The following is a 10,960-nucleotide window of genomic DNA, read 5'->3' as shown; positions in this document are numbered from 1 at the left end:
TGAGGTTATTGTAGCCAAATCCTTTCCTTTCGCATACAAGCTTAATCTGTGCTGAAATGATCTGTTACAATTAAAATGACATTTACAGAGACAGTTACACCTTGCATCCTAATGAATGCGCCTGCGCCTACCAAAGGTGTTTAAACAGAGGGCCCAAACAAAGTGAAAAATTGCTTCGAATGACATGCCAGAGTCACCCTCCAACTTTTATCCCCCGCTTCCACCCATCGTTTAAAAACTACTCAAATGGTAATAGTCTCTATCCTCCTTTCACCGCATCAGTAAATTCCTTTCCATGCTTTTGAGATCAAAACAAAAGTTGTACTGTCTGGTGGATATGTAAAAAAAATAATAAGGTGATGGCTGGTGTAAAGTTGGGCTGGTTTATTTTGTGTGTGTGTGCGCGCGTGTGTGTGTGTGAGTGTGTGTTACGGAGGGGGGAAGTGCTGGAAGGGATTTCTTTAAAAAATGTGCGGACATTGTTGTAGAGGCAGTAGCGTGCGCCGAGGGGAGCTCTTTCTCTCCCTCGCATTGTGCAGGGAGCAGGTGCTGTCTACATTACCATACAGCTGAGAGCACAAAGAACTAACTGATTCAGCCCTCACACAATAACAAACGGCCTTAATGACAGCCACGCGAACGACACACACCAAACTCACTTTTTACTAAGCTGAAGGAGGAAAAAAAGAGAGAGGGAGAGAGAGAGAGAGGGAGAGGTTGCTGGTGATGATAATAATCATAGAGGGGTGCGGGACCCGGGAGGAGTGAATCGCTCTCTCCGGCAGCAGTGGTGGCGGGGACAAGACCCGCGGAGCCCCGCAGACGGGTCCCCTCCAGTGGTCCCCGCCGCCAACCCGCCCGCGCGCTCCCCCGACGCCGGGACCCTCGGGAATCCCCCGTCCCTCCGCAGGCGGAATGCACGCCGTGAGCGGAGCGACGGCAAGAGCGAGCCTCGGCTCACTTCGCCCACATTCATTGCCCCCCTCCCCAATTACCCCGGTTATGCCGGGGTAGATTCGGTGTGAATTTCATGGGATGGGACTCCCCTCGTTGTGGCTCGCTGACGTCCACCTCCCTCGTCTCTTTAAGGCCGGATATGCCCCTTGGAGTGATCACGATCACCTAGTCACTTTTTGGGGTCACGGCGGCTGCTTTGCACGTTCCAAGAGGCAATTACAGCCCGCCGTCCCCGGGGCTGCTCTGTGGCGGGAGCGTGTTGCACTGCCTCTCTCCGGTGCAGAGGGGGTGTTACTCTCTCCCCGGAGCAGAAGGGGGATTCTTGCGGTTACCAAATTTGCAGGAATGTAAATGAACACGTTTTGTGAGTGCGGAGGGGAGGGGGAGGAGGGTTGCACATTTTACAGCTCACTGACCATTTGGCGATCCATTGAGAGGAGGGTTTGGAAAAGTGGCTCCTTTGTGACAGCTCTAGCCAGATTGGGGGGCTGCTCATTTGCATCTCATTAGGCATGCAGGCGGCCGGCGGGATATAAGGGCGGCAGGCGCCCAAGGAGAGGCAGATCCTTAGCGCTTCACCCTCGGAGAGAGCCGCAGAGCCGAGCCGAGCCCACTCTCGCTCGGCACAGAGCGGACCGGAGCGGACTAGAGCAGAGCAGGCACCCCCCTCCCCCGTAGGAGCACACCCAGACACGCTCTGTGCGCTGCTGTTGAGACACGAGTTTATTTTTGCTGGCTGGGATTCCTCTAAAAACAAAAGTAAACCCACAACAAGGAAAGAGAACTTCGCTTCCTTTGAAAAAAAAAAAAAAGAAAAAAGAAAAGAAAAGAAGGGGTTCAAGGCTCCGACGTGACCTACCCGCCGCCGCTGCTGTTTGACACCCACCAGCCCCGACGTGCGCAGGGCGAGCGCGACCGCGCACAGCCACTCCCGCATCGCACCGCACCGGGAATTATCGCCTCTGCCTCCGCCGCTGCCTCTGCAGGGATTTCCAGATCGCCAATTTTTAATCTTCCTTGGGAAGTCTTTTCTCTGCCTCTGTTGGGAATTAAGTTGCTTTTACTTTATTATTTTTATTTTTTCTTCCTGGAGAAAAGGAGGAGCATCGTGGATTGCGAAAGAAAAAGAGTTTAACAGATTAATCTTAGCCCTTTTTTAAAAATATTTTTTGTCCTCTTTTCCTTTCTTTTTCTTTTGCCACCCGAAAGATCTGTCAGTTGCCGACAGGCTACACCTAGAGGTATCGACAGAGAGGAAAAAAAGGTCAGAGACACTCCTGAAAGAAGGAGACCGTGACACTAACTCTTCCAGCTCTGCTGGGGCAGGCGGCTTTGGCCGCTGTGTTTTTTCCCTTACTCCGAGAGACACTTTCCCCTTTTCTCTCTGACGAGAAGTCAAGGGGGAGGAAAGCGAGGGCACCAGAGCTGCACCTCCAAAATGGGAGGTCGGTTCCTGCTGACGCTCGCCCTCCTCTCGGTGCTGCTGAGCCGCTGCCAGGTAAGTGCCCGCGGGGTAGAGGACAGAAATGCTTGCACCGGGGAGGGATCCCTGCACCGGGGGATTCATACACCGGGAGGTCCCGCGGGTGTGCCGGGGACTGTCGCTGTCTGTTGCAGCCGGGAGAAACGGGGAGGGGCACGGGACTCCAGTCCCTCCGCTGCTCGGCCGGTCGGGGTCGGGGTCGGGCGGGGGACTGAGCTGCTCGGCGGGCTGACGGCCGCTGTTACTGCCCCGCAGGTCGGCTCCTCCGGGGTCTTCGAGCTGAAGCTGCAGGAGTTTGTCAATAAGAAGGGGCTGCTCAGCAACCGCAACTGCTGCCGCGGGGCGGCCCGGGCGCCGGCGGGCTCCAGCAGTGCGGCGGGCTCCAGCAGTGCGACTGCAAGACCTTCTTCCGCGTCTGCCTCAAGCACTACCAGGCCAGCGTCTCCCCCGAGCCACCCTGCACCTACGGTAGCGCCATCACCCCTGTCCTCGGCGCCAACTCCTTCAGCGTTCCCGATGGCGCGGGCGGCGCCGACCCTGCCTTCAGCAACCCCATCCGCTTCCCCTTCGGCTTCACCTGGCCTGTAAGTTGGGGGAGATGTGGGAGGGGGTGGCACACATCCGTCCCATCCCGTCCCATCCCGTCCCATCCCGTCCCATCCCATCCCATCCCATCCCATCCCACGTACCTGGCCACCCCAGCTGGGAAAGTGTCTTTCCAAGGGGCTACCAATCCCTTTGAAGTGTCAGGGTAGGAGAGAGACAATGACTGATAATTCTCGGGGACTGGTGGTGTTGCCCCTTGGGCCTACCTGCTCTCATGCTCTCCTGGTGGGTTGTTTCTGTTCCTTCCTTCCACAGGGCACCTTCTCGCTCATCATTGAGGCTCTGCATACGGACTCACCTGATGACCTCACAACAGGTAAGTGTCCCAAAACACACTTTTCCCCAGAAAAATCCCAACCCTGCGGCCCTACTTGGCCCCTCTCTCTGCAGTGTGCAGCACATTCTCCTCTTTGGTAGACCATGGCAAGAGAGGTCAACCTGTTGGCATGCAGCCAATGTCATCCTGGCTCTGCAGTTCCCCTCCCATCAGACAACCCCATTTGAGTGTCTTCCTATGCCCCTGCCTGCTTTGGGCTCCCTAATCATTCCTCTCATCTCCTCTCCGCTTTCACACAGAAAACCCCGAGCGCCTCATCAGCCGCCTGGCCACCCAGAGACACTTGGCAGTGGGTGAAGAGTGGTCCCAGGACCTGCACAGCAGTGGCCGCACTGACCTCAAGTACTCCTATCGCTTTGTGTGCGACGAGCACTACTATGGAGAAGGCTGCTCTGTCTTCTGCCGCCCCCGGGATGATGCCTTTGGTCACTTCACTTGTGGAGAACGTGGCGAGAAAGTCTGCAACCCGGGCTGGAAAGGCCAGTACTGCACTGAGCGTGAGTATCCACTTTCTTGTCTCCTTGGGTGCCAGTTGCAGCAGTGTCCCCTGAGCTCTTGGGGTTGGCAGAGAGAGGATGTTTCTCCTAACTTCAGGCCCCCAGGCCTCCCAGGAGAGGGAGAATCAAGCAATGGTTGTTGAAGTCTGGTTCTGTGCACAGGCCTTACTAGTGTGGGGCATGGGAGATCCTCAGCATTGCCCCTTTTCAAGCCAAAAAAATATTGGTGTCAACATTACACTCTTGCTCATTTGCTTTAGCCCTGATAACAAAATGTTCAGCAGTTGCTTGAGGGTTTATTAAAATATATCAGGACTACTTTTAATACTTATCCACCCCTTCAACCATGTGACTTTGATATGACCATCTGCAGGGTATACGGCTTCAGGGGAGGGAGGTAGGCTTTGACAATATCCATATGTCAGGCTTATTGGTAGGCTTGTTACAGACTGATCTTTGTATTGAGAAAAATATTGGGAGGTCCAAGATAATTCCTGTGGCTTCTAGACTGTACATTTGTCTTTTGGGGTACTCATATGCTGCCGCTAACAGAGATGGCTGCACCTGGGGCCACAAAAACATTCAACTTCTTCTCCATCTCTCTTCTCTGCCATTGTCGTGATCGTTGCTACTAATAAAGTAGTGAGGGACAGGAAACATACACCTGAGCTTGAAGTTTTTGAGGAATGTGGTGTGTTGATACAGAAGGAAAATCTGGCACAGTAGGCAGGTCACAAAGAGGATAGTCAGGGATGTCAGATTCTTTCAGGTTGTACAAGATTACCGCCCTTTGTAGATACACAGAGGTGTACACCCAAATGTGCACACAGAGCTCCTGCTGCAGCTTGCGATGGCATTCTCTGTTTGTGTGTATACGTGGATCTGAAATATGCTGGCAGATGACATACTGGGCGAGTGCTCCTCTCCAGTCATCAAAGGGCCAGGCAAGAAGGGAGAAAACAGTTTTACAGGCTGTAAAGCAGCCACTCAGTTTTCTTGTCTTTTTGTTTCTGTTTAAACACACCTACACTGTGGTATGGAACAATCCCAGATTGATTTTTCACACCGTTAGTGACTGCTAGGATGCTTTTAGCAGTTCATGGTACAATGTTGCACAATAAACAGCAGGCAGAGGGGCTGCATTTCCTTTGATAATGTTTTAAATGGGAGCTACAACCTTTCCCATGATCAAAAGTGCCCAGCCCAGTTGTGTCAAGGGGTGGGGGAAAAGGAAGCATTTTGATAATGAGCTCTTTTGGGGCTGTCAGCACATTCAGATGCCTCTATACCTCTGCTATTCCCATAGCAAAGCAGAAGGCTGTCCATCTTTCTTGACTCATTATGTACACTCTTCTCTGTTTTCCCTCTCAGAAAAAAACAGATTATAACACCGACGCAAACGTACTAGCAGGGGAGATGTGTTTATGTGTGCATGCAAAAAGAATGTTTTGCCGTTAGTGAGTGGAGCAGCCAGTTGCAGATTGCTTCCCGTTGCCTTGCCCCTAGCTCCATTCTTTCCAACTTGGAGGCGATCTGATTATCAGCGCCGATCCTTTCTTTCTTTTTCTTCCCCCCCTCCCCGCCTTTCCCCTCGCATGCCATTGTCTCCGGCTGGCTTTGTTGAATTAAAACTTTGCAGTGCCTGCTTAATGAGTTCCATAACCAGGCGAAGTAATGAGCAGAAGTCCCTTTTTTCCCTTCTCTCATCCTCCCTCCCGCTGGCTCGCTTACCTCTTTTACCAGGGCTGCACCCACCCGCCCGCCCCTTTTCGGAGTGGGCCGGAGGGGGGAAGGAGGGAGGAAGAACTTTAGACTTATTTATTTGAATAAGAAAAAAAAAAGTTTTTTTTTCAGCGAAATCACGCGCGTGCCATAGATTAGCTGTGGGCAGGGATAGGCTGCCCGGTCGCCGGCCGACGGCCCCATTGGCTCCGGGGCCGGGGTATTGTTGCAGTGGGGCAGCTGCTGGGAGAGAATAGACAATAGAGCAGCTGTCTTGCACTGGCACCCTGCACACCAGCTGTCCACTCTTATCTGCACACACACTTTCGGGGGATATTAAGAGGTGGAGCTGTGTGCATAGAATTGGAAAAAAGGACTTCTGACCCTCACTGGGAAGGGAAGGGGGGTGAGGGGCTGTGGGGAAGGGAGCAATTGTGAGCCCTCTTTTGTCTGTGTGCAACTGTATTAAGAAGAATGCTCATCCCCGGTAATAAGTAAAGTGCCCAGTTACGGGGCGAGATCAATACTCCTGCAGACTCCAGAGATTAATTCAGCTGTGCTTAACTGCCCCGACCTAGTAAAAGGGACTCGCTCCCCACCCACAAGGTGCTCTCCTAATCGGACTTGTAAAAGAGAGTTGTTTTGGCACCAGTGCTGATGTCTTTCCCTGCTTGGTTTGTTTACAGCAATTTGTTTGCCTGGATGTGATGAGCAACACGGATTTTGTGACAAACCTGGGGAATGCAAGTAAGTTTTCTGCTCCCCTCCTACCGCCTTCTTTGTCTTTTAATGTTGATGCTCTGGTGTTAAGTAAGCCACTGAACACTCGAACGGTCAGTTTAAAGGCCTTTCTTCATATTAAATGGAAATCTGAGAAATCCAGGTGATGCCAGATCAAAGTATAATTCTAGAAGTCAAACATCAGTACTATTAATAATAATGTAATGAGTTTACAGTGCCTAAGGTTTAGCTGTTTGTTATTAGAGTAAACAAATTAACTATCTGGAACCATGGCTCTATCTTAGGAAGTGGAAGAAATAGCTGGGACCAATGAAAGCTGATGCTACAATTGGACTTGGTCACTTTCCTTGATGAAGGATCACTGAGGGCTTTTAGGAAACTTGATCCCTGGCATCAGTGTGTTTGCAGGGTTTATGATAGGGTTTCCAACTGTGAGAAGTCTAAATCTGACCAGACTTTGTTGTCATTTTTTTTTTTCAGATGCAGAGTGGGTTGGCAGGGGCGATATTGTGATGAGTGCATTCGATACCCAGGCTGCCTCCATGGTACATGTCAGCAGCCCTGGCAGTGCAATTGCCAGGAAGGCTGGGGTGGCCTTTTCTGCAATCAAGGTGAGTTCTCAGTCCTTCCCTCAGTGTCTGTTTTAAAACCCAGAAAGCCAGTGGCTATTTCCAACTCACCCACCCTGTGCTAGCCCTGCAAAGTAGAAAGTATCTTGACTACTTTCTTTAAAAAAAAAAAAAATTAAATCTTTTTCAGACCTGAACTACTGCACCCATCACAAGCCCTGCAAGAATGGTGCCACTTGCACCAACACTGGTCAGGGGAGCTACACTTGTTCTTGCCGCCCTGGGTACACAGGCTCCAATTGTGAGATTGAAATCAATGAATGTGACGCCAACCCTTGCAAGAATGGTGGAAGCTGTACTGTAAGTTTGAGTAGTTTGTGTCATCTGAAACTCCAAGGGAGGAGTTAATGGCAGTCTTACTAATTTTCAAAATCCCTTTTTGGATTTCAGAGCAACTTCATATAAATATTTTGATAATTTCTTGTTTCCTCCCCCCAGGATCTCGAGAACAGCTATTCCTGTACTTGCCCCCCAGGCTTTTATGGGAAAAACTGTGAGCTGAGTGCAATGACTTGTGCTGACGGACCGTGCTTCAATGGTGGGCGATGCACTGATAACCCTGATGGGGGTTACAGCTGCCGCTGCCCACTGGGTTATTCTGGGTTCAACTGTGAAAAGAAAATCGATTACTGCAGTTCCAGCCCTTGTGCTAATGGTAAGGCCAAACATGCTACAGTAGTCTTCTGAAAGGAGACCATACTTTGAGTATGGATTTACTTTGGCTTCTGTTCTGAAATTCGTAACAAGGCCGATCAATCATAGAATCATAGAATGTGTGGAAGAGACTTTAAAGAACATCTAGTTCCAAACCCCTGCCATGAGCAAGGACACCTTTCACTAGACCAGGTTGTTCATAGTCTCATCCAGCCTGGCCTTGAACACTTCCAGGGATGGGACATCAACCACTTCTCTGGGCAAGTTGCTCCAGTGCCTCACCACCTTTATAGTAAAGAATTTTTTCCTAATATCTAATCTAAACCTGCTCTCTTTCAGGTTAAAGCCATTCCCCCTTGTCCTATCACTATATGCTCTTCTAAAAAGATCCTTGTCATGTCAGTAGTTGACTCGGTGGAGGATCTGTACTAAGAAAGCAGTGGTGTGGTTTGGGCCACTGCTGCAGATTGCATTTTCTCAAGGGATGGCTGTGGCCGGGTAACTTGGCCTGAAGCTTCATGCGTGAAAACGTGGAAGATTATACTTGCAAATGTTTCGCTAAGAGTCTTTGAGGTCTGTGGATGCAAATGCCAAACTAGTGCTAAATTTTATTATTTGTAATCTGGTAACAGTAATCTCCTTGTTTTGATTAAACTAGTAAAGTCTTTCTTTACTATAGTCCTCCTCATTCACTGACCCTCAAACTCTGTAACATGAGACTGTGGTGTTAACGTGACCTGGACCAGCTTTGTTGTCCAAAACAAAGTGAAATATTAAAAAGGGAATAGGACTGAGAATGAAAAATAAATCTGCAAAAGAATCTTTCTTAAACAAATGTACTTTTTGTGGTAGATCAGATTTGGCAAAGTTTGAGCTAACTCTCAAAGAGAAAGCTTTCCTCAGCTGATTGTGACAGTTGCCTTGAAACAGCAAGTGGGAGGCTGTTGCGTCTGGCTGCCCACCACTCAGTGCTCGTCCCCCTTGATATCTTGCAGGAGCCCAGTGTGTCGATCTGGGGAACTCCTATATATGCCAGTGCCAGGCTGGCTTCACTGGGAGACACTGTGATGATAACGTGGATGACTGCGCCTCCTTTCCCTGCGTCAATGGAGGGACCTGCCAGGATGGCGTCAATGACTATTCCTGCACCTGCCCCCCGGGATACAATGGGAAGAACTGCAGCACCCCGGTGAGCAGATGCGAGCACAACCCTTGCCACAATGGGGCCCCCTGCCATGAAAGAAACAACCGCTATGTCTGTGAGTGTGCCCGGGGGTACGGCGGGCTCAACTGCCAATTTTTGCTCCCTGAGCCACCTCAGGGACCGGTCATCGTTGACTTCACTGAGAAGTACACGGAAGGCCAGAACTCCCAGTTCCCCTGGATTGCCGTCTGCGCTGGAATTATTCTGGTTCTTATGCTGCTGCTGGGGTGTGCTGCTGTGGTCGTCTGCATCAGGCTCAGAGTGCAGAAGAGGCACCACCAGCCTGATGCCTGCAGGAGTGAGACTGAGACCATGAATAACCTGGCGAACTGCCAGCGCGAGAAGGACATTTCCATAAGTGTAATTGGTGCCACTCAGATTAAAAACACAAATAAGAAAGTAGACTTTCACAGCGATAACTCTGATAAAAATGGCTACAAAGTCAGATACCCATCAGTGGATTACAATTTGGTGCATGAACTCAAGAATGAGGACTCTGTTAAGGAGGAGCACAGCAAATGTGAAGCCAAGTGTGAAATGTATGATTCAGAAGCAGAGGAGAAAAGTGCAGTACAACTAAAGAGGTATCTCACATCTGAGCACGGGGCGCAGCTTGACTTTGATGGGGGGTGTGTATTTCTCATGGGTAGCGTTAAGCAACAGCCATCTGACCTGTTTTTATTCTTTTTGTCTTCAATAGTGATTCTTCTGAAAGAAAGCGACCAGATTCAGTATATTCCACTTCAAAGGACACAAAATACCAGTCAGTGTATGTCATATCAGAAGAGAAAGATGAGTGCATTATAGCAACTGAGGTTAGTATACTGCCTGGTGGTTGGAACAGTAGAGAAAAGTCTGGGTTCACAACTGTCATCCAACACATGTCAGGGCAGCTAAAATTTTTCATGGTGCCATAGTGGTTTGTACCTGTTGAAATCCAGCCAGGTTGAGTTTGCCATGCTGTGGATGTTGTAAAGACAAGCTCAGTGACTTGCTGTTGTGGATGTTGTGGGTTTGACAAGTTTTGTAGATGAGGGTACAACGACAGTGTGGTTGTTGTCTGCTGACCTACCTCTTAGTGCGCTTCATTCAGAGTTCTGTCCCTCTGCAACCTTACAAATCTCTTTGTGCTTTTCATTAACCTCTCCCCATCTCTGCTTGTGTTTTCTCTTGCCAGGTGTAAAACAGAGGTGATATGGCAAAATGGTTGTTCAGAACAATTTCAGAGGAGACGTGCCCCAATGAATGCTGCTGAAAGAGGAATGGGAGATAGATTCCTTCACTGACTGCTGCTGAGAAACTAAATTCAGGCTTGAGCTGGTTCTCTACTGAAGTTAGCAAAGTGACTGCAAAGTAAAGAAACAAGATGGACACCAGGCAAGGGTCTGTGTTCAAGGATTACTGTTGCACTGCCTTTTATGAATTTTATCATTGCACTATGGTCAGTTGCTTTTCTATATATATTTAAATGAATGGACTTACTTACTACATAAGAAGCATGCACTGCCTGAAGTGTATATTTTGGATTATCATGAGCCAGTCTTTTCTTGGATTAGAGACACAAACACTGCCTTTATTGTCTTTTTTGATACTAAAATGTGTTTTTACTAGGTGAGAAAAAGTGTGTTATTTTTTTTAATCTGTAAAAATATTTTCATGATAATTGTAAAGCTTGAGTATTTTGTGATGTTCATTTTTTTATAATTTAAATTTTTGGTAAATATGTACAAAGGCACTTCGGGTCTATGTGACTATATTTTTTTGTATATAAATGTATTTATGGAATATTGTGCAAATGTTATTTGATTTTTTTTTACCGTTTTGTTAATGAAGAAATTCATTTTTAAAATATTTTTCCAAAATAAATATTATTAATGATAAACAGTCCCATGTTTATTCAATAACCAGTGATGAACTGACTGAATTTTGCAACCAGGCATATGACAGGCTTCTGTGGACTCACAGGTGCATTGGGTAGGACTGAAACCTATTACAAAGGCTGGGAAACAACTTGTGTGTAGACCCTATTCTTTTTCCTCCTAACCTTCTGAACTGTTAACACCATGGTTCTGCTCACTCTTACCCCAAAGACAAATGTCAAAACCTTGAGTAATGTTTGCTCAGTTATGT

At 48.6% G+C, this 10,960-nt stretch overlaps 1 protein-coding gene across 1 annotated transcript; it reads left to right on the top strand.

Annotated features, from left to right (window-relative positions):
- The first annotated feature begins 2,166 nt into the window (after positions 1-2,166).
- On the top strand, positions 2,167-10,685 carry DLL1 (delta like canonical Notch ligand 1). Its single transcript, XM_018077371.3, is given in 12 exon segments — positions 2,167-2,455; positions 2,696-2,777; positions 2,780-3,024; positions 3,302-3,362; positions 3,623-3,880; positions 6,289-6,349; positions 6,824-6,954; positions 7,103-7,272; positions 7,411-7,627; positions 8,622-9,414; positions 9,531-9,645; positions 10,008-10,685. Coding segments are annotated over 12 exon segments (2,199 nt in total). The 5' UTR covers positions 2,167-2,395; the 3' UTR covers positions 10,014-10,685.
- Positions 10,686-10,960: the final 275 nt, after the last annotated feature.

This window comes from Manacus vitellinus, unplaced genomic scaffold (genome assembly GCF_001715985.3).
Source record: "Manacus vitellinus isolate BGI_N305 unplaced genomic scaffold, ASM171598v3 scaffold_37_pilon, whole genome shotgun sequence".
Lineage (NCBI taxonomy): Eukaryota > Metazoa > Chordata > Aves > Passeriformes > Pipridae > Manacus > Manacus vitellinus.
This window is presented reverse-complemented; position numbering and strand designations above follow the sequence as displayed.